Source organism: Sesamum indicum, linkage group LG5, assembly GCF_000512975.1.
Source record: "Sesamum indicum cultivar Zhongzhi No. 13 linkage group LG5, S_indicum_v1.0, whole genome shotgun sequence".
Taxonomy (NCBI): Eukaryota; Viridiplantae; Streptophyta; class Magnoliopsida; order Lamiales; family Pedaliaceae; genus Sesamum; species Sesamum indicum.
The window spans coordinates 8154875-8180085 of NC_026149.1; the positions used below are offsets into that span (position 1 = coordinate 8154875).

A 25211-nucleotide genomic window follows, 5' to 3' on the forward strand; every position below is an offset into this window, starting at 1 on the left:
TTATGTTTAAAGGAAAATTATTTTTTGGTCCAATAAGTTAGGAATATTTCACTTTTGGTCCTATTCATTACGGTATTAGCATATTTTATTTTTGTAAGTTACAAAAATTAACACTTTTGATCACCATTTATTTTTTTGTCCGTAATTTAATGGTGTAGGTACGTGCCTAGTACGTGACTGTTAAGTATTTTTAGCTAAAGAAAAAATTGACTCTTCTTCCAATAGTTGCATATGGATGCTCCATTTCGTCTAATAAGTGATTTACTTGTGGAAAACATGATTAAAGATATTGTTTCTATTTGGCTTAAACTTACAAAAGTATGGGAAGGATAGGATTTAAATTTTGTTAGAGAAGAGAGAAATATCCCTTTTTTGCCGTAATCTCCTTCAGGATTTATTTTTTTTCCCTCAAATATAGTTATATTTTCCTCCGAAAGTGGTTTGAAGTTGAAAAATGTGTCAATTTTCCTTTTAGCCAAAACACTGTTAAATTGTAGGAGAAAAAAATAAATAAGGACTAAAATAATAAATTTTATAAGTTGCAGGACTAAAAATACTAATCTTATATTGAATGAGAACAAAAATTACACAAGCTTAATTAACTTATAAGTTCAAAAATGTTATTTCCCCTTGTGTTGAACCCCAAGTGTCAAATTACAAGTCTAATTAGCTCATGAAGTACAGAAACATCACAAGAACAAAAATCGGGCCATAAAATAAAACAAGTTGCAACATAAAATATTGTCTATAGTTATTTTATTCCTTTACTAAATTGTCTGATTTTTGGGGGTTCGAGACTTGAGACAGCAGAGGCACCTTACATAGAAACACCAAAAAAGTCTCTACATAATCACCATACTAAAATGTAAGTTGAAAAAGAAAATCAAGAAAATGTACAAAACCCTAACTTGGGAAATGGGAAACACGTGATGCCATTAAGACAAAAGACCCCGACCAAGTGTTTAACAATAATTAACCCAAAATGCCGCAGGAAACTGATATGATTTTCTTTTCCTAATTTCCGGAAAAAAATAGTAATTAATAATAATTATTATTATTTTTTTATTTTTCCCCTCAATTTTCTAACACAAAGGTGACCTATGAGGAACTCCTTTCCTTCTGCTCATGCTAGTGGCCATGTCCTCGTCCGATATCTTACTAGCCAATCTTCCACAAACATACAGTCCACTTCTCTTCTTCCTTACAAACTCAGTGCAAGCAAAGCTCATGTTCTCGGAGCCCGACGAGCCCGACGTCGAGCTCAAGTGCTCGTCGCTGCTGTCCACAATGGTCGAATGAGGTGTTTCGTTCGTCGTTTCGTCGTCTCCCATGTCTTGAGGAATGAAGAAATCTGGACTAAGTTGTAGAGTTTTGCACACTCTCAAGAAAGGAGAGAGATCCTTGTGGTGTTTAAGCACAAAATCAACCTGATCATAAGAGTAAATATATACCAAGATTTATCACAAATGAATTTGTAATTATCAAAATTGCCTAATTTACTCAATTACTATATAAAAAGAGAGTTACAGTTACGGCTGCACGAAATTTGACGAAACCCTAGACCTAAAAAAGTATATATATGGTACTCCACCACAAGAAAAAGATAGAGTTGGAAACCAGCTTTGATCTTTGTTAAAACAAACAAAAATAAAAACACTCCACCATGCGAAGAAGGCCATTGATGATGCAGGGCTTTATAATTCTCGTAATTTGAATTTTAATAGAACTGTAAGTTGCTAAAATTGATATTAATCAATGCCCTTATTTTATCAACATATATATATATATATATATATATATTATCGAGAGATCGTGGGATCATTTCAAAATTCAAATCCTCTGATTGGGGCTGGCGTCAAAAATCTTGAAAACCCCATCTCTTAATCAATTGAGCAGGGATCTTTCTTTCCCAATTACGAGTAAAATTAAATTCAGATTGTCGATTAATCACCCCATCTAAAAATTTTAAATCATTCAATAAAATGATTATTCAGTACAGGGTTAATTGTATAATTACTTTCATATATATTGCAGAAATTTATGACGATATGCAATTCAACTTCAATGATTTCATATGGACCCAGATTTACCACAAAAAAAAAAAAAAAACGCGGTACCTTGCAACCTAGAGAGCAATGGATAAAGGGTTCTTGGAGGCTCCGGTCACAGGACGTGCAATAGTTTCCAGACCCTTTGAACTGTCTGTTTTGAGGCCTCTTCTTGATGAACACCACTTTCGCAGCGTTGATCGTATAGGCCTGTCGCCAGAGTAGAATTTCATACACATGACCTCATTCAGCAAACCAAGCATCAAAATCAAGCTAAAAAAGGTTCAAAATTGATTAAGTTAATCACAATTCATAATTACCTGAATGTTGGAGCAGTCCATAAGCTTCTCAAGGTCCTCCAACCGGACAACCTCATGGTAAACGTACCGACGAATCTGCAGCAACCTGTGGGATCGATGAGACAGGACGCAGTGAGGGCAAATGCTCGTGCAGCAATCCAAGCAACATATATTCTTCTCGTTTTTCTTGGCAGCTTCGTGAATTGAGCAAGGGGAGAAGAATTTCTGCACGTAGAGGGCTTCCAACCATGCAGGCTTCTGATGTCCCTAAAATTTCGAGGTCGAATTCCGATCATAACAAAGAAGGAAAAACAAAAGGGATATGTATGTTCTAGAACATGTAGATAACAGGTGAAATTGAACATGAAAACGACGTACCATGATTGCGCAAATTGGCTAAGTAAGGGATGTTTTTCTCTCCTTTAGCTTGATTAGCTATGAAGTAAGGCGGTGTCAGTGTGACTCGAGGAAGAGAGGGGCTTAGGGTATGGTCGCTACTGTTATTTATGGAGTGCCACAAGGGATGGGAGGCCATTTTATTTTATTTCTTTGGGTACATGATGATTCTATGGGAATTCTATTTAATTAGGGGGGTAAAAGCGTCATTTTCGACTTCTTGTTCGAGTCATGAGGTGGGGCTGATCTACAGTCCAAGCAAATTATTAAAAAATATTGTTATGATAGTCTAAATATAACCATCCCATGATGCGGTGAAATGAATTGTAAACATGCCGTAAACAAGGCGTGTGGAAGGTATTTATATGTAGTGGAAATTGAATGATTTTATATTGGGAGTAGTTATTGAAGGTTGATGTGTATAATTTAAATTTTTATTATTTTAATTTAATTATATGAAATCAAAGAAAAATAGATAATTGATCATAACTGATTTATTTCCAAATATATATTTTTTTTTAAATTTGCACAAATAGAATGTTTTTGTAGAAAAGTTTAAAGAGAAGGGCTTCATTTGTATAAAAAATAGGGATAATTACACTCCCTTTTTTTGAGATTTGGTGTAATTACACGTAGATCTTCTGTGATTTGGGAAATTACATCTAGCATCCCTGATGTTTGCTTCCATCTAACAAATAAATTCTTCTGTTAGTGAAGATTTATCGAATTTGTTGATATTAATAAAATATAGAATGAAAATTGATTTCTACCCTTAATTAACTTAAAAGTGACTTATAAATTTAAGGGTACACTACAAAAAAATTTCAGCTTTCACTACACTATGAATCGCCACGGCTTAAAAATTATGATAAATGAATACTATTAACAATGGTTTAATAAAATCAAAGCAAAAATATAAATTTTTACTACGATTATCTATATTCGCCATGGAAACATTTGCTATGTTTTTTACCATGATTAATGTATTGATCGCATTTGCAGAAACAACGGGCAATGGTCGTCGTTGCGAAGCCATAATTGATTTGTATTTGTTATGATTTTCTTTTCTTTGGCTATAGTATTAATCGTAGTAAAATATCATATTTTCTAGTGGTATTTTAGTTAATACACATTTTTGTTAGCAAGATGCTTATACTTAAACCCCTCAAACTTAATAAATAGTATAAATAAGGTCAATTGCAATTTTCGTCATGTATTCTTTGTATTTTGACATTTTAATCTTTTATCTTTTTAGAATAACAAATAAGTCCTATAATTATTTTAATTCTTTTTCAATTTTGGTCCTTAAGTCACCAAAGTTTGCAAATATGTATTGCCATGAAAATGCATGTCCCTTGCATGTGTTGTCGATTCCTGTCAGCATGGAAGCAAATTTTGATCCTATATCTTTTGCATTTGACTAATCCTTTATCTTTTTAGAATGGCAAATAGATCCTATAACTGTATATTTTTTCATAATTTTGATCCATGAAATTGATCAATAAGAATAAAAGCTCTAAATTAAAAAGCACGTGCGAGGCACATGCTTTTTTTCAGAAAACTCTATATTAAAACATCAAAATAAAATAATATATATATTTAGAATGAAAATTACATTTAATCCGTATAAATAATATCATCTTATATGGTCCATAATAATGGGTGTTTTTGTCCAACCTCTATAATATCCCTGATTCCATATAGAATGCCAATCATGTCCCTGATCAGCTACATTTGCTTTTTTTTTTTTTCCCTCTTTTATATATATAGTATATGATAATGACCAATCACACATACAAAATTATTATCCTAGTTCAATTGGATTTTTAACTAAATCCAATTAAGATGTATGATAAACATTATTCCAGGTACCATGTGGTTGATCACCCTCATTATATATGTATAAATTATATGTGGACATGAATTCAATTTTACTTGTGTGTAAAATTAGATTGGATAGAAATTATTGGTAATTTGCCCTAAATTAAATTCTGATTTGGGATTTTGGATTTGCCCTAACGTGAATTTTTAAATATTAATGATGTGACACTTAATTATTTCGTTTAAATTAGTATCTTTTAGTCACCAATATTTCCATTTTATATTGGACAAAAGTGTTGACCCCCAAAATTATAGGACCTAAATTGGAATTAAGCAGGTTTAATTTTATCTTTAGTTATGTAATTATAGTCATTTACCACTTTCGTCCCATAATTTATTAGAGTTGTAAATTAGTTTTTCATTTTGTCTAATTTCGTGATTTTATGATAAAATTGTTTGGAATTATGATGTCATTTTCCGACTAATTCTAAAAATTTCAATCAATTTTGTCCTAAAATTATAAAATTAAAAATATAAAAAACTATTTTACAACCCTAATGAGTTGCAAAATTAACATGTGAAATGACAATAATTTTTTGAAGTAAAAGCGATGAACTATTATTAATTGAATTAGATCGATTGCAATCATTCTTTTCGGATATCAGTATCTAACAAAGATCATTACAATAATAACAACTTGATCAATATTATCAAATAAATTAAATCTAACCAACACCTACTATTACAGTAGATAATACCTACTATGTAGTAGAAACAACATCCCACGTATATCACGGAGTTCAAATCATAACTTTTAAGGTCATTGAGTCTCAATTTCGCCAACTAAGTTAAACTTCATTTTTTGTTAAATGATTATAATTACAAGACTCAAAATATAATTAAAAAGCCTAAACGTATGCAACTGTGTGTTTGTGTGAGAGAGAGAGAGAGAGAGATGAGGAGAACGTGGGCGCTGTTCCCGTGTCTCCCAATGGGTTCTTCCCCCATAAACAAAAATTTCTAATCGCCTAGTGTTAAGAGCTCCAACCCTAACCCCTTCTTGAACCAGCTGCCAATACAAATTTCTTTTTCAATGAATTTCGTTTTTCTTTTTTCTTGATTCAACATAACATACGTACAGCAACGGGAGCTAACGCTAGCTAGGTCTCATCTTGTCCTTGCAACATTTGTCCGAAAATAAATATACATAAAACGTGTACCTTTTTTTGTCGTAAATTCATGTGCGAACCTTGTTATTCGTTCTCATTTTGACTCATCCATGTTCTTGACCCTCCTCTCCCTTAAAGTTGCATTCCCTTTTTTTAAATTGATTCGTATAAATCATACTTATTATTAATCTTGGTCATTCAAACTACTTTGACTGGAAATTGTTTTCAGATCAAATGCTTCATCAATTGATATATATATATATATATATATATATATCGATGTGGGCTATCATTTGAAGGTCGAAAATTTACTAAATGGGAATAGATTAAGATTTGCCCCTTCTATTTGAGTCGTTCTCACTCGGCCCCTCAACTTGTTTCAAAAACCAGGCTGACCATCTCACCATTTTCGAGTTGTGGCTCACGCGAAAATTGTACAAGTATGAAGATTTATATATACTAGTCATCTATATCTAGGTATAACTTTTGCTACCTACTCATACTCATAAGGAAAAATTACATTTTACATTCTATAAGTTAGTTTATTTGCGACTTTGATCTCATTATTTTCAACTCAGTGTATTGCATCTCATAACTCCAAAAGACAAGAATCCAATTTTAGTCCCAAACCTTAATTCCATTAATTTGCTGATGGAAACAAAACGTGCATGATGTGTGTTCCCTTAAGCCTTGAGGGAAATTAAGACTAGCTTGGGACTAAAATTGTAAATATGTTAGAATTACAGGATGCAATGTTGTAAATTCAAAAATAATGGGACAAAAATCACTAAGAAACTGACTTGTTGGACGTGAAAATGTAATCATTATTATTTCTCATGTACAATCTTATTAATTTAGGTATTAAAGTACTATAATTGAGACTTTTTCATATAGTTTTCATTATTTCTTGCCTTATAGGTCACGTATCTAAAGGAGTCAAAGCTTAACTAAGCTATATTGGACTCTTTCTTTCGAATCTAACGCAAATGAATCTAACGATTTAACACACGCATCAGATATCATAATAAATGTACGTACATATACATATATATATATGTGTATGTGTGTATATACTATACATAAGATATAAGAGCTAGATAGCCTCCTCGTTTGCGTTTTATATGACAAATTTCTTGTTGAGTATATATTATTCTCTTCGAATTATTTGCCCAAACAGTTTGGTCATATATAGTTTTGGATTTTAGGTTGAATTAGTCATGGAATGGCAAAGAATTGAGAGTAAAAAAGTGAATTTTTTTTGTTATTGTATGTTTATATTAATCTAAAAATTAGCAATTGAAAGTTGATAGTATCATTATCATACCTCTTTTTTATTGAAAAATAGTCTGGATCAGAACAAAAAGAATTAAAAATTAGTCTTATTTTGGCAGCCACCCAAAAAAACAAAAAATAAGAGTGAAAGATTTGGACAAGGACAGTAATGATTAAGTATTACTAGCTACCTTTAATTAATTATTTGAAGTGTTAATGTAATTTCACAGTAAATTACTGCGAGAAAATGTAATTATGCAGCATCCAGTATGCACAAACGATGTTAGAAATCTATTGCAGTTGTTAATGTTGAATGTAATGTTAGGACAAACTCCACATTTCAATAAATGAGCGGAGATATCATATTTGATTGACAACTCAGATAAAATAAAGTTTGCACAATGAAAAATTATACGGGACAGTAAAATATTAAGTACGATTATTTTTATAATTAATTATTAAAATTAAAAAAATAAAAGATTATGACAAATATTAATTAACTACATCTATACAACGACTACTAACCGTTGTTTGTACAAGTGAGGTGAAGACATCAACGATGGCGAAAATCATGAATAATCTATATTTTTGTTGTGGGACAAGACAATCTCTAACTATATATATGATTTCCAAATGATTGGGGATGCCTTCTAACACTCTCAAGAAACTGCAAAAACACCAAATTTAGGGAAAAGCAAAAGGACATTACGAGAAATCCAATTAGAGAGCAACCCAAATTAACAAATTTGGTCCAAAAATTAAGAAATATGTAGATGCATGCTCCATGCCTAGCTGCCTGCAAATCAGGACCTGTTATTACAACTATTAATGGAGGGCATAGACAAGACATGTACGAGGAAACTGGGTTCCTGGGATATTGAACATGACAACAATAATCCATTCACAACCACTCCACTAATAAAAAATTTGTGCTAAAATAGTGGAAGAAGAGGGTTTTGCTCAAAGCTTTGGCAGACAAAACACCAACTCATTAAGCGCACTTACTTAGTGAAATTAATGACCCCTATTTTTTTTTAATTAAATCTCTCACATCGCTAATTTTGAGGAAGCCTTGTTTGGAGGGTACCTTTAAGCTTTAACCAAGAGCTAATCTTGGAGATTACAAGCTTAAACATACATTTTACTTGTAATCTCTCTTGTGGTGGCGGTGTGATATATTCAAATTAATCCAGGTGAGTTCCAGCTGAAAATCGTAAAATTTAAAAGACATGAAATCAAAATACTACCTTCAAAAGTTAGAAATGAAACGTGATGATCTAAGTTACGGGATCAAAAATATTTTTTTATCTGAAAATTAAATTATATATGGTAATTAAATATTAAATATGAAATGATTTTGCTTTCTAATAGCTTATAAGCTTTTAGATGAGACATTAGGTTAACATGGTTTTAGAGCTAGGCCAAACAAGGATTTTTTTTTTTTTTCACGAATTTTACTGGGCATCCGTTTATAAAAAGAAAGGTTTCACGTGCAAAGTTTGCACATGAGAGGCGGGAGCTTATTAAGATATTAAATATTAAATGATTCTCTTCTCTAACAGTTTAAATTTTTAATTACACCTCGATTCATATATTTAATTCAATTACATATATATATTTTAGTTTCTGTACCACCAATATAATCATCGACCACTTATAAAAGGACACGTTGCTCCGTAATATATTTATTTAAATTTATTATAAATAAACTTTGGATACTATAGTATTTGAATGCAAATAAAGTCAGAGAATAGTTATTCTTTCTTTAGTTTAAATTTTCGGGTATAAAGGAAATATGTGTATATATATATATATATAATGACAATAATATATAGTTAGAGAAGTGAAGAGGTTAATATAGGAAAAATCGTATTTTTAGTACCATATGTTAGGATTTTTTTCTTAATTTAATCTTATTTATTATGATTTTTTAACATTGTGTTTTATAAGTTGAATTTTTTTTTAATGTTGGTGCTCACATGTGTTTATTGTCCAATAATTTATAAAAAAATATACAAATCAATGCTAACGGCTTCTTTAATTATTAGATGAAAAATGCATGTAAGGAGTAAAATTGAAAAAAAATTCAACTTATGGAACGCAATATAAATCTTCTTTTTACCAAATTAGACTAAATTAAAAAAATTCCTAACATATAAAACCAAAAATACGATTTTCTGATTAAAGTATGAATGGTTTGGTTCATTTATTTAGACTCAAAGCCGCATTCAAAAACTACTGTGGGAAAATAGAATGTGAATCGACTAATATACGTATAGACTTATATATTTCTTTCTTTCACAAATAATTATTTCTCTAATTAATGAATTATATATAAAAAAAATCTATTTCTATAAGTTCAAAGTTAATTTAATTTACGAAATCTGATCAATTGTTCAACTTATGTTTCTCTAATTTCATTTTATTAAATGAATACAATTAATTTTGGTCCGTCATTTTTAAAAAAAAATTAAATTAATTAATTATTTATAACTTTCAACTCATCGTGATCTTCTATAACTACCTCTTGATAGTTTTTTCCTCAAGCTTTTTTTATATTATTTAAGGTAAATTTTAGCACTACAACAAATAAATGATATAATTTATAAAAATATTTTATTTTAAATATTTTAAAATTATGCTCATAAATATATAGGATGTTCCACTTTTACTAGTACAATATATTAAGAGTCAAGGCCTTGGAGAAACTACTTCTGTTATAAGAAATATAATTATTTGGTAGGATTAATTAAGTATCATGACTAAAAAATAAAAAACACTATGATGAATAGTAATGAAAAATTGCATTTTTTATTTCATAACTTAGCTGCATCATAATTTCAGTCCTTATCTGGTTTGGCGTGCATTTTTTTAGTACTGCATTGAATAAGGTATTGTCCGCTCTACCTTCGTACAATCTAAAAAAGGTAAGGAGATCTTACCTACCCAGTCCGGTAGCTAAGTATTATTCGCTTTGGTCTAATCGGCAGGAGCCGCACGATCTTATCATATTAAGGCGGCTCACTAAGGAGGGGAAGCCTTATGGCACATAAACCTCTGGACCTCATCACCCGCAACTAATGTAGGACGTTTGCCTACATTATATTAATTACGAGATTATCGAAAATACCCACATAACTTGCCAGAGTTCTCATTTTTAGTTGTCTTGTCGATTTTCATTGGGAAATTGACGAAAAAATAATATGCAAGTCATGTGATCTTAGTTGTTCGGAATAGAAAGAAATGGTCACATGATTTATATGTGATTTATTCTATCAATCTCCAGTGAATTAGAATAATTAAAAACGAGAATTTTTAATGTTACGAAACTATTTTAAAAAATTCATAAATAATGAGACTAAAAATATTCAAAATCTAAGTTATGTGACAAACATACAATTTTCTCATTAATAATTAGTCATAGTTTCACAATTGCCATTAATTATTGTTCTCCAAAATCATGGAGAGCGATTGGTCGATTGCACGTGTCAAGTCAAATCATACAAAAGAAACACGATTTATCAAGAATGTTCCGAATATTAAATTATTCTTAATATATATTGAATAATAACATGAGGTCCACTTCAAAGATGCATTTCAAAGGTGACTCCCCACTCTTCTTACAAGAACAAAAAGCTCCAACTGAATAGAGGGATCTCAAAATTTAAAAATGCTTCATCCTCTTCGGATGCCTCTTTAGCTTTAAAAAATAAAAAATAAAATATTAGCACATAAAATACATTAATTAGTTAAAATAAAAAAGAAAAAAAGTATTCTTTTTCACTCACAAACGTCAGTATGTGACGCCGGAATACCATTTTATTTGTTGTGTCAATAATATACCAAAGTTAGTGTTCTTTTTCTTTAACTCTTTCCTTCCTTCGTTTTTGTGATGTGTAGGTTTATATATTTTATTTTTATTTATAATATATTTAAAAGTAAAAAATCATTTATTATATGATATATATAGGGATGACGTACCATGACTGCTGATTTCTCTAATTAAAATGGTGTTTTTTAAGTTTGTCACGTGCACTTTTCCCGTCATTTTAACCATTTCGATAATTTTGTGTTTTAAATGTGTAGAAGTTTTAAAATTATAGGCTAAACTTATGGAAATAAATTACCTAAAAAATTGGTCATATTCAATTAATAATATTTTATAATCATCGGAATATTGCTTCATCACAGATGTTATGTAATGCTTCGTTATAGATGAGGAGGAATTCAACTCCAATTTTTCTGCCCACAAAAAACTCTTAGTATGTCTTTTCATCTGCCAAAATTCCCAAGAATTTCAAGCAACTATTTAAGTAAAACCTTTTAATTTCAAGCATGCTTAAGCAATTATATTGATAAATGAATAAAATAATAAATAAAATATTTTAATTTAGTCTTCGTAGCTTCGTTCTTATATATCCACCTCAAGGGGAAATTGTATTTTTTCGTTCCGATAGGATTAATACAATTTTCGTCCCATTAGTTATGAAATTTTTATTACTGATCGCATAAGTTTTCATTTTTAGTTTTTTTGTCTGATTCTATTAGTATTTTGAGCACATGGCCATTATTCAAAAGGACGAAGAGTTAAAATTTAAAAAAATTAAAAATAAAATTTTTTATAACTTATAAAATTATTGAACTAAAAATGTGAACCTAAGATATTCTGACGCAAAATGTGCTATTACAACTCTAAAGCGCTTTGTACATTAGTGACCATCTATGTTAGGAAATGCACTACAACAAATTATTCTCACCACATTATTGAATGTGTCTATGTATGTTGGGATTCTCTTTAATTATTTTATATATATGAACATGGAAATTACAAAAGTCGGTGGGGATAAATGCAACCCCTACCCTTTCCTATGTGTTCATTTATTACAAAATTCAGTTAATAAATATATATATATATATATGTATGATCGATTATCATGAAGCATTAATTAAACGGATAAATCCAAATTATGCTCTAAAATATTAAAAAATTATAAAAAATACGCCTGAAAAAAAAAGGGGGGTAAAATGCCTCCCCAATCTTTTAATAAAGAAACATATTACCCCTCTTTGCTAGGCAGTGTAGTTCACTCGTCCATTTTTGCGACTGATTTAGTTATTTTGGTTTGTGAATAGTCACTTTTACTCCCAATTACTAAATATTAAAATTGAAAAATATTATCACGTTCTCTTTCTTTATATTACAGCACGCTTCTCTCTTCTTTTGGAGTTTTTTTTTTTTTTTTTTTTTTTTTTTTTTTGGTTTTTTCTATGGATTCTATGTAGTTTCTACGAAAATTTGTGTAGTTTATTTAGTAATTAAGGGTAAAAGTGATCAGTTAGAGATCGAAATAGTTGAACCAGATGCAAAATAGGCGAGTGAACTACAGTGCCCAACGGAAGGGGGTAATATGCTTCTTTATTAAAAAGTTGGAGAGACTTTTTGTCCTTTACTTTTTCAGAAGTAATTTGGATTTGTCCCATTAATTAAATATAATCAATTATTTACAATAAAATTATATGTTTTTAGTTAGTTTGGATCCAAAGTTCTTGATTATAAGGGAAGTTTGCGTAATTGCTGCTTTTATAGTAGGAACAAACGCTACAAAAGAATTATTTTATTGAAAAGGCTTTTGTAATGACTTTTTTATTTTTTTTGTAACGGATTTTTTATTTTTAACGAATGGAAAAGTCTATCGCGGCTAAACGAGGCATTACAAGATATTTATAATGAATTTACAAAAAATCGTTACAATTTGTAACAATCATTGGAATGGCCTCTACTGGCCGTTACAAACTTGGCGACATGGAAAAATAAATTTAGAACTGCTTTTGTATCGCCTCTGTTTAATTCGATTTAATTGTTATTATAATGCTTTTTGTCACTGTGTTTGTAACCGTCTTTTTCACTACTTTTGTAACAGTTTTTGGAACGACTTTTTGCAAAGTTGATAATTTTTTTGGCACAGTCTTTTAACGGCATTATAAAAGTCGATATAAATGCAGTTACAAAAACTATTATTTATTTAATATATTTTAATATTTATTTTTGTAAAATGTTGTGTGAATCACGATGAACCAGTGAGATCATAATTATATTATACTAAAATTAAATATGTATAAATATTAAAATAATAAAAAATATGAAAATGTAAATCCAAAACTTTTAAGTCATTTAGGAATAAATGTATCCCAAATTTTTTTAGTAAAATCAATATGTTCAAGTTTTTAGATAAAAAGTAAAAATACAAAAATCGCATGAAAAGAAATATAGTGAACTATTTACTATTAGAATTAATTAAGTTATAACTAAATTTTTTGTTAATAAACAATTGGCAATATTTTTTCAAATCTTTCAATAATATATAAGTTCTTTTTTGTTAATTATGAAAGGAAATAAAAAAAAAAAGGTGGTTAGATTATGGGCTTAATGAGTTTGTTCATCTATAAATATATAAGTAAAATAATTATTAAAATTTTGGTGTTAATTTGTTATTATTTCTATCTCTTTTCCTACTAAATGTCATGAGTTCAATTTCAAACAAGTATCAATTTTTAAAAATTTTAAAAAAATTAACGAACAGACTAATGGTTGACTTGATTTAGTCAACCAGCCATTGAAGCGGTTTTCAAATAATAGAATGGTTTTGCGCTTTATCCAATTTTATGAGTATGATAAGAACGTTTTATAGATTGAGTGACGATTTAACTGTTTCCACCGGTCGATCGGGGCTAGATTGTTAAACATTGGATCAAACAGAAAAATGTAAAAATTTTAAAGTTTAACTCTAGTTGTTAATTAATATTTTTCATGATTTTAACTCTAGTTGTTAGCTAATATATAAACCTTGCCTGCTAAACAACAAGGATGGTGGTTAATTTCGGGTACGGTACCAAATTTTGTGCATTTTTGGTAACTTATATCTGAAGAAGTGGATTTGTTTCTTAATCAAAAACAAAGTTACATGCAGTCGTCCAAAGAACAGCCTCCCCACGTGACAAATAGGGTCCCAGTAGCATTTTTAAGGTTGTAAGAAATGAAGCTCACGTGCAAAGGATCCAATGCCTCTGACTCTGACTCTGACTCTGACTCCCACAAATGCTATCCAATTTGTCTAATATTGCATCGGACTCGCCAATTATTCCTTTCTTTTGCATTGGGTTCTCGTTGTGGTAAATGCCGTGAGCACTACAGCTTTTACAATCTTGATTCTTCAATATAATTTAATTATAACATCATTGCAATATTTAATATTTTTTATGTTTTTATTTGATTTTGTAGTAATTTTCTTTACTTAATATTTTATTTCTATATGTACAGTCCATTTATATAAATAGACGAACATTATAATTTTAAATAAAAATTGAGTAACATAATTTTACAGTTTGGGCATTTGTACAATTTGTTCGTATGTGGGTGTAGTCCCAAATTATTGAAACACATTATTTTTGTGTGACATGTTCCTAATTGAGAACTTGACGAAAAGTTTGAGCGTTATTGTTCAAGTTGAACACTCCAATCAAAATAGATCAATACGTTGGATTTTGATAGGGCTGAATACTGTAAATTTCTTATTTGATGAATTGTCCCTTAGAGATTAAAGAAACAGTATGAGGATCCCCATCATTTTCACTGTGCTAGGTGCGACCTGACCTAGCCGACCCAAAATATTAACCATTGATGCTTTCATCATGCAAGTTAGCACAATTCGCTCCAAAATAATTTAACGAAATTGTTAAAATAATGGGCGATGTCTGTATTATTATTTCTGGCCTAGCCCAAAGTCTCTCTCACTCAACTGGACCGCTTGGTCCACACCGTTCACCTGGCCCACTTTCATCACCCGACCCACTGCTCACCTGACCTGGTTTCTCTAAATAAAAGGCGCTCTCTCTCTTTTTGCAAATTCAAAACCCTAACCTAATTCTCTCCTGTCTCGTCGTCTCTCCCTCCTTCTTCCCTTAGGTTTCTCCACCGTCGTTTTTCTCTCTCTCCGATATCAATGTTTTACTCTCTGTTTAAGCCGTCAATGTTTTTTAGTGTTGAACCACCACAGAAAACTTATATTCCCCTCTCTCTCACTTCAAATTAAAAGTTCTTCGTGAACATGTTCTATTGTGAAAATCTGAATGATCCTTGAGTGGTCCTTTGTGGACGGGAAACTTTGTGGTGTGGGCCAAGCAACCGTGAGTGGTTGCTGGGGTTCGGTGGCGTTGGGCTTCCCATGTTCCAGATCTGGCCCCCATCTCTTTCTCTGTTTCTTGCTGTTTCTATTTTATCTTTATTTAACTGCTTTATTTTTTCACTTATTAATCTCTTCCCCCTCGATCTGTAAAACTATAAGGGTTATTAAATCCACATCCCTTTGTAGTAGTTGATAAGGGATTTATTGCTCTAGGCTCGCTATTGGTGGACTACGTCGAACATAAATTTTTGTCAAAATACATTTTCAGTTATTATTATATAAGAATGATTATATACTTTAGATGATTAAAAATGATAAATAATCTAAAAAATATTAGATGAGGTATATATGCAAATGAGAAAGGTATGGAATGAAAATGCAAGTTCTAAATTTAGAGAGATGATTCACAAAGGAACGCTAAACGCATTGGAAAATGCAAGTGAAAAATTACGTAGAGAGCCCTGTGCATTAGATATAATTTATTTTGCTAGATATTGATAATGTTGTTCATATGATTTTAGAAAACAGAGCTTGACCGTCAAGTAAGTGAATTAGAGTTGATTCATAGAACGAACAGAAGAAACTACGGGACTGGAGACTTTGTAGATAATAAATAAAAAATAGTTGGGGTGTACAAGAAGCTCTCCTGAGGTTTGTCTTAATTACAAATACCTCTCATTGTTTGAAAAATTACAAATAACCCCTTGAAATTATAAATACTCTAACAAATACCCTCCTACAATGAGCTATCACGAGCATATATTTGTTAGGGTATTTGTAATTTTAGGAGGATATTTATAAATTTTCAAACAATAATGGGGTACTTATAATCATGGCAAACTTTAGAGTAGCCCGTTATAATTTACCCAAAAGTTAACGTAACTACCTTTTGTTGTCTTTTTTCTTCATTATTATTTGATAAATATAATACGTTAGATTCTTATTACATGATATTCTTCGTAGTCACATCATATAGGAGGATTATATGGCGAAATAGGCGGTGGTAACAAATCCACCGAGTCTTCATTTGACATGCAGTCATGGTATGAAGTAATTGGAGAGCTGTTTGTGGATTGTATATATGGATTTGGGCGTAGTCAATCTTCTGCTAGATTTATCAGAATTTTAATTACTTCAACACCTGGGGAGTTTGAAAAAAGATGTAAAGAGTTAACAAAAGCAACGGATAAAAAATATAACGAGTTAACCATGAAAATACAAGAACAACTTTTAAAACAAGAAGCATAGAGTAAAAAGATACTGGAGAAGTCTCTTGAGAAATCCCGCTACACAAATTAATTTAAAAATGTGAGATATATCAATCATCGATTTGCAGGTGGATCTAGACTTATGGAGCAACAAGATTTGGGTGCAAATTGTTAGGACATTTTTTATTTGGTAAGATGACAACGTTTAAATTACATAACTTGTTATAGTTATTAATTTTAAAAAGTATTTCGCTATAAGAATGTGTTGCTTTAGGCCATGCTCTAAGCTAAGATTTCAAAATAAATATGGATAGTAACTAGATACCACTCTTATTCATAGTTCTACTTGATGATTTCCTCGTTTCTAAGTTTATTATTTAATTTTTTTATATTTCTATGATCGGTAATTCTCATTTAATGTGAGTTAAGACGTACTTTGGTGAACTTTGAAAATCTTATTTTGAATCAGTGCATAATTAATTTTGTGTTATCGAACTAGCCACTTGAATTTCACTAATTTTGAAGTTCTTTGTTGATTTTGCTCAATTTATTTATTTATCATATAGATATTCATATTTTCTGTTGGATTATTTGATATTAGTTAGAGCTTGTATCTTTCTTTTTTAGGACTACATGTAATGCTTAGAATTAATATTATTTTTCACCGTCACTTTTTTATTTTCTGTTTGTGGTATGATTTTTACTACACCAAAATGTACTTGGAATAACCAATATTTTGTTTATTGCATTTTCAAATTACAATTGTCAATTAAAATTGTGATTTAGATGCTTGCAACTGTGGAGTAGGATGAATATGATAATTCTTGTAATTGCTTTGTTAATTTGAGCATTTATATATGACACGTTGTATGACCTCTACTTGGCATGCTTATTGGCAAAATTTTCAACCTACTGTCACCAAGTTTTTGCACTCTTCACGTCTCGACCGATTCTAAGGAGGAGTGGAGCTTAAATAGTGTTTAATCCTGCAATTTAAGTAATGAGTGCAAGAATTTGGACAGTGTGGTGTTCCAAGCATTTCTATACTTATTATTTATATGGGAGAAGTATTATTTTAGTCCGCTAAATATATTTAATTTTAATTTTAGTTCGATAATTATGTCTATTTTTGTTTAGATCCAGTAACTTATGAAATTGCTTAGTTTTAGTCATCTGGCAGTTTTTAGGACAATTTTACCCCTATGAGTGCATATGGACTAAAACTGCCTTTCAAAAGTTGCATAGGGGTAAAATTGTCCGAAAATCTGCCAGATGACTAAATGTAAGCAATTTCGAAAGTTACTGAATCTAAACAAAAATGGACATAGTTATCGGATTAAAATTAAAATTAGGCATATTTAACAAACTAAAATAATACTTTTTCCTTATTTGTATAGTACTTGCGAACATGAAAAGTTGTATATCTTCTTGGTAGACAATGACAGTGCTTCCCACACTTGCACTTTAACGGCATGATTTATATGTAGGAATGAAATTGAATGAAAATACTATAGGAATGGAATAAAGAAATGAAAGGAATCGCGTTTGAATAACATTCCTATGATTGGTATATACTAATAAATTAGAAGGTAATAGAACTTTTATTTTTTAGTTGCTTAATTGATTCCATTAACATAATTGATAATTAGAAAATAATGATTAGTAATAATATAAGATTATTTTTATGACAAATTTGCTCTTTTGTAATTTTTTTAAAAAGTATTTATTCATATTATATTGAGTATGTTGAAGTCAATTATATAACAATAGTGTTTTCAATTTAATGATGTAGGTTACGTGCGTAGCACGTTGCCGTTAAATATTTTTTGTTGGATGATAAATTGACCCTTTCTCCAATAGTAGTATATGAGTACTTCATTTGGCCTACTTGATTCACTTATAGAGGACATGATTCTTTGTGTGACTTTAACTTGGCTTCAACTTATAGAAATATGGGAAGGATAAGATTCGATTTTTGTGAGAGGGAAGAGAGAAATTACTATATTTTTGCCCTTATTTTCTTCAAGATTTATTTTTTCCCCTCAAATTTAGTTATATTTTTTTTCCCGAAAAGGGTCCCAAGCTGGAAAACAAATTAATTTTTTCTCTCTAACTAAACATACTTAATAATCACATGTTAGGCACGTACGCTACACTGTTGAATTGTAGACCAAAAAGTGGATGAGGATCAAAAGTGCTAATTTATGTAAGTTATGGGACTAAAAGTGTTAATCCCGTAATAAATACAACCAATAGCGAAATGTACCTAACTTATGGGATGAAAAATGTTATTTCCCTTCATAATTACATATGGAAGGTTATAAGCAATTTATAAAACATCTCATATATTATTGAATGTATATATATTAATTATTTACGTAATAACTAATTTATTTACTCGTTAAACATATAATAATATTTCCAGCCAAAATATAGAAAAATGATTCTAACAATCAAATGGACTAAAGTATTTAATTAGTACATCTATCATTATTTATTCAGTACTCAGTTAAAGAATTTTTTTAAATTAATAAAATAATTAAATATTAAAATAATATCACTTTTTTCTTACTATGCCCAATTATTTCTTAATACTAGATATAAAAAGAATACTCAAATTTAATAACAATTAAAACTCAATATTAAATTAATATAAAAAAGAAAAAGAAAAAGAAAAAGAAAACTTTGGTTCTCTAGATATTTGATATGGCTAAAGAACCATCGTAGCAAAAATATTTGATATGACTCATAACCATAATAAAAAGTATTTTTCATGCTGAATAAGCTGAGTTTTGCATCGATTTATTTATTAATGGTTAATATTAATTATTCACGACAACCTTTTTGTCTATAGCCATTAAAAGTGTAGAAAATAATAATTTTTTCCTAGTGATAGTATAATTAAATTAATATAGGGTATTTTTTTTTATTTTCTCATCCAAATAACTCATATTACAAAGTAAACGGAGCCTTAACAGTAGTGTCATGTTTAGTTATTATCTTGAAACAAATATGTTGGTTAATTTAAAAATATTAATGCAAAATGAATGGAAATATATGAACTAAAATTGTTCTTAAAAAGTTGTGTAGGGGTAAAATCATTTGAAATTAGATCCAATGACTAAAATTAAGTAATTTTAGAAGTTATTGAATTAAAATTAAAATAAAAAATTTAAAGGATTAAATAAATAATTTTTCTAATAATTAATTATAACTATAAAATATAAGAAATTTGATTTCTTTAAAATATCCAAGCATTATAACTATAAGAGATAAGAAATTTGATTTCTTTAAAATATCCAAGCCAGTAATCATTACTGCTCAAAAGTGAATCGGAAATTATGCTTCATTGTCATTGTCAAGGTCAAGCTTTTTATCTTTTGTTCTTTTTTAGTATTTAATTGTCATTTTTAGTCAATTATAATTAAATATTTATTTTCAATATATATATATATATATTTCATATAGCTTTCTAATATTTTTTCCCTTTTCATAACCAACAGGATGCAGCAAAAGCTTTTGATACGTTTTTTCATATAATTAAACTTTTAGATAAACTATACCAGATTTTCCTAATATTTAATAAAATTATAGATATACTTCTCTATTGTTTGAGAAATTATATATTCCCATCATAATAACGTTCGTCCAATAATTGATCAATTTTGTTAGCTTCCATTAAAATTTATCAAAATCTTTTATTAAACTGCGCAGAATGCCGTTTTGGATCGTAATTATAATTTATATATCTTTTAAAAGTTTATTTTATTTTCTAATAACATTCATCCAACATCAAAATTTTTTAATATTTTTTATTTTTTTTAAAAAATAAAAATTTCAATAAAGATAAAGTTGATATTTTCACCTTACTATCTAAAGATTACATAACTATATATGACACATATCATGGGATATGTACTGATAATTTCTAAACAACGGGCAGTATATGTAATTATATTGAATTTTGCTCGACACAATTTATCCTAAATTTTAGATATATGTTTAAAAAAATGTTTTGATTGGTTTTTGGCATTTCAGCGGTCAATAATATAATTTCGAATGTATATAAAGAATCCGCTGATAATCACAGCGTTTAGGTTTTAGAAAAAAGAAATAAATTTTAATTTAAATCAATTTATTTAGGGAATTATTTTATTTTAAAGTTTTTGTCCAAATAACATACGATATATAATAATAGAATGTTTTAAGTAAACAGAATTAACATATATATTAATTATTTAATTATATATATATCCTGAATATAATAAAAAAACTCGATTATATTTTAAGTTTCTGATTAAAATTATAATAATTGAGCCAATGAAATCTTGCTCGATTAGTAATGTTGATATCTCATAATTTAAAGATTTAATGCAGGTGTGTGTTTATTATTTTTTTGTCTTGTTTGAATATATTTATTGATTTAAATTCTTGATGTATTAAATCAATCTTTAAATTTGAATGATAATCTAATAAATTGCAAACTATTTAAAGAAAACTGTAATAATTGATATTTTTAATTTTATAAAAAAGGAAAAAGAAAAAGAAAAAGCAAACCCTACATTATACAGTCAAAGGTCAAAGCACACGAGGGGGGGTGGGGTGGGGAAAGGTGGAGAGAAGAGAACAAACAGAAGGGATCAGCGTTTGAGGCGCACGAGGGGGGATCTCCTGCAAGTGTCTGAGACAAAGAGCACTTTGCTCAGTTCCACCATTAAAACTATTCCCACCTCCACATGATCGGCTCATTTTCCTACACCTTCTTATTTTATGGATTCAATCATGTGCCCACAATATATTAAAAACTTGGGACACAACAAAAACTAGCATAAATTCAAAGGTTGGTGTTTCAAATCCAAACAAGGGAAAATAGTAATTTTGGTTTTATATATCACGATTGTTTTATTTTATTTATTACGGGATTAGTATTTTTAGTCGTCTAATTTATAAAAATTAATATTTTTATTTTTTATCTATAATTTAATGATGTAAGCGCAAGTCGCCGTTATATATTCTGGTTGGAGGGAAAATAATTGACTTTTCTTTTCATAATAGTATATGAATGCTTCATTTTTAATTTCAATTTTTAATAATAGAGTGTCGTACTTTCAAGTAAAATAAAGAGTAGTCGATTCGAAAAGGAAAAAGGAAAAAATTGATTTGTCAAGTTCTTTATCGTCTTGAATCATTGTTCTAATATATTGAAATCTTAAACAAAATATGCATAATTAAATGAAATAACAATTTAAATAATTTAAATATACATTGATAATTTATTTTCACCCTTTCAATAGTTCAATTGAAACAATAATATGCATCTTGCCAAGTATACATTGTTAATGTTCTATTTGTTTTTGTCTAAAATAGCAATGCCTGACTTAGAGAATTTTCTGTTGTATATGATTTCTTTATGTGTTGCTTCTTTTGCATTTATCATTCTTTGTATCATCGATCTTCCAGGCATTTTCGCTGCGTTATTATTCTTTTGGAACCTACATAACATTAGGGATAGTTTGTTTTAGGGAAAATAATTTAGACGGTGTTTTGAGAATAATTATGCACTATTGTTGTATGTGTTGAATTTCTTCACAAGCAGGATCTATTTGTAGAATTAGTGTAGTTGTGCTTCACATTGTAATTCACCTAAACAAAGAGAGAGAACACTATGAAATATTGTCTGTTTCTTGTATATATGTTGCATATACCAGGGTTTGACATGCCGCGAATCCTCTTGAAAGAGAGGGGTGCCTTCGGGATTGCGGACACAAGTGGTCCATGGCTGTCATCAGCTCGTGCCATAAGGTGTTGGGTTAAGTCCAGCATCGAGCGCAACCCTCGTATTTAGTTACTATTGTTGAATTTGGAATCCTGAACAGACTGCCGGTGATAAGCCGGAGAAAGGTGACTTGACGTATATTTTTTTTCAATAAGTCCTATGTAAATACTTTTTAGTTGTCACTTTGACAATGTCAATGGTTGAATTTTGGTGTGCAATTTGCTGCAGTTGAAGTCCGTCATTCTTTGCCACATCTTACCAACGACTTATTACAATAGTCGATATACGCATCAATTCAAATTGAAGAGAAATTAATATTTATATATAGGTTAAGGTTGAAAATATGAGAAGTTGATTGAAGTCTTACTGTTCGTTTATGATGGTTATTTTTTTTTTGGGGGAAAGGTAAATTTCATAAATGGGAAAAGGAGATATAATACAACAGTGCTCGTACGATATGTTATTGCTCGACAGGCCAAGGGATACGCCATAATCTATAAAGTGCACTAGAGCTAACATAAGTTTATAACAACTCCGCATTACGTAAGAATAGTTCCTGATATATATACCAAGGAATTTCTTAATATGGGCCATCCACTTAATATAATCAATGATTTTATTCACAGAAATCTTCTTTATCCATGCTGCAGTCCTCAAAGGATACCATCATTCATATGTAATGACATATATATAGAACCTATTCCATCTGACTATCTTACTGAAATCTTGAATTCTCAATTACCAGAAAAATATCTAACTAAAGATAAAAAGAAATGGGATCAAAAGGTATCAGACTTTCTTAAGTATTACAACAACTATGTGGATGCTGTGTGCAGTAATCAAGAGAGGTGGAATAGATTTAGAACTCTTCTAGAGAACAGATCTTATAATTGGTCCGTACATTACTAAAAAACTCCCTCGCAGGATAAACCTTTCAAAATTTTGAAATTGGATTTTGAAGCTGGTATAATATGCCGAGCTATGAATAAATTTGACCATATATCTTTCTCGAAATGAATCGGACCTTTTTCTTCTTTTTCTCTCTTTTGAAACGAGTGATTATCAGTCTCACCGTACTTTTGGTTACTCGTATCCTTGGCTTCAACAGAGCTAGGAAGATTTTTGCTAAGAATCCGTAGTCTAACATCCTCTATGATTAAGCTAGCTAACGTAGCTGGCGACCTCGAAGTGTGCTCGAATCGTCTCATGTTGCGTTCCCTCCAAATGTGATAAACGCATGCCCCAAGTAGCGCACGGTATGCCATGTTAATAATGTGTTTGCCCCTCCACTTTCTAGAAGCCCATTCAATATTCACCTGCCGCTGTCTGTTAGGCCAGAGAAATCGAATAGTTCGTATGATAATAGTCAAACAACGTCTACTATACTGACAATGAAAAAACAAATGCGTGTATGTCTCCAAATTGTCCTCAGTACATAGGACGCATCCTCCTGAATGTGATAACCATTGCTTGTCCGTTGTAGCAAGCTTTTCCTGAATAGTGAGTCAGAGAATGAACATGCGTCGAGAAATTTTTAGAAATCCAGAAAGTAGTGAATACCAGCCCACTTTTGGACCCGGGGGATCAAATAAGCGATAGAGGGCTTGTGTGGTGACAATATTGCCCGAGAACCGCCACAAAATTCGGTCATTACCTCCGTGAATGACAGGTAGTACCTACAAGATTTTCATACATTCGAAGCCAGTGATAGAAGGCCATTGCCATTGATCCTCGTGAATGACAGCCCACAACCTACTAGATTCCTGCAATCCCGTAAGAATAGGTCCATGAAAAACTCTCTGAATAAGAGGGCCTAGATGGTGCCAAGGGTCCCTCCATAAATAAAAATCCTGCCCATTACCGATGCTATAAACAACCTCCGGTCGCACCATGCCCTTAACCGTATAAGTTTCTTCTAACACCATGAGCCTCTATTTTCAGATATAGTCTAAATAGAGGAGTGCCGAAGTCGTCCTTGGTGTAACCATTCCACCCAAATGGATGTCCTGTCACAGCGAATAACATCGTACAAGTTTTTACAAATGAGGGCCCGATTCATCGTCCCAATGTCTTTCAATCCTTGACCCCCTTCATCTTTCAGTTTACACACCTCCCTCCAAACAACTTTAGCATACCCACTACTCCACGTGCCTTTCCATAGGAACTTCCGTAAGCTTTTTTCAATTTCATTAATGACCGTTTTTGCGAGAATGAAAGCCGAAGACCAATAAATGCTAAGGGACGAAAGCACCGATTTAATAATTTGCACTCGTCCTGCATATGATAAGCTAACCCCTCCCATCTTGCAATACGAGACTCAGCAAGGGTAGGCAATCGGATATCGAAAGTCTAGATGATATTAAGGGGAGTCCTAAATACCTCATCGGCAGTTGTCCTCCTGGAACTCAAGCATCGTCAGCAGCTCCTCTTTCATTCCTTGAGCCGCTCGGGACAGTATGACATGACCTTATTGCGCATTTAACCGAAGCCCCGACCAATCACCAAAGCGATCCAGTCCATCCTTCAATACACGTATAGAGTCCACCGTTGCTCGACTGAATAAGATAACATCATCGGCGAAACCCAGTTGGAAGATATTGGAGGATTCACATTTTCAATGAAAATTGGAAGCGTCCATCTTGCTCAATAATTTGGAGGAAGACCAAGTGCATTACTTCCATAACAAGGACAAAGAGGTATGGAGATAGAAGATCACCTTGGCGAAGCCCTCTTGAGCCCACAAAAAAATGCGAGACTCTAAATGTAATACAAGCATGGATAAATTGAGATCCCAGCGATAGCACATCAACATCAATAAAGCTATCATCCCATGCCAACCAAATACGGTTACCAACAGTTGCATAATCCACAAACGGTTTCCACTGGGGCATTAAGAAAGACTGAATACGAGCAACATTATTCAACTAAACACAAGTCTCAATAAGACCAAATAACTGTAACCTGAACTCCGCAACTAGATCTCTAACAACTAGTTGGTGATCCTGCTTATTCAGGCCACGAACATTCCATATGCCAACA

General features: G+C 30.7%; 1 protein-coding gene across 2 annotated transcripts; it reads right to left on the reverse strand.

The window, feature by feature from the left end:
- Positions 705 to 2837, reverse strand: LOC105162253. 2 transcript variants are annotated; one of them, XM_011080247.2, is made up of 4 exons: positions 2726 to 2823; positions 2369 to 2605; positions 2118 to 2258; positions 705 to 1427 (listed from the first exon to the last, which is right to left on the reverse strand). In XM_011080247.2, exons 1-4 carry the CDS (start codon positions 2726 to 2728, stop codon positions 1083 to 1085), a joined length of 726 nt encoding a protein of 241 aa, XP_011078549.1. In that variant the 5' UTR covers positions 2729 to 2823; the 3' UTR covers positions 705 to 1082. The 2 variants fall into 2 exon arrangements, with proteins under 2 accessions (XP_011078549.1, XP_011078548.1); XM_011080246.2 differs by having other exon boundaries at positions 707 to 1427; positions 2369 to 2614; positions 2726 to 2837.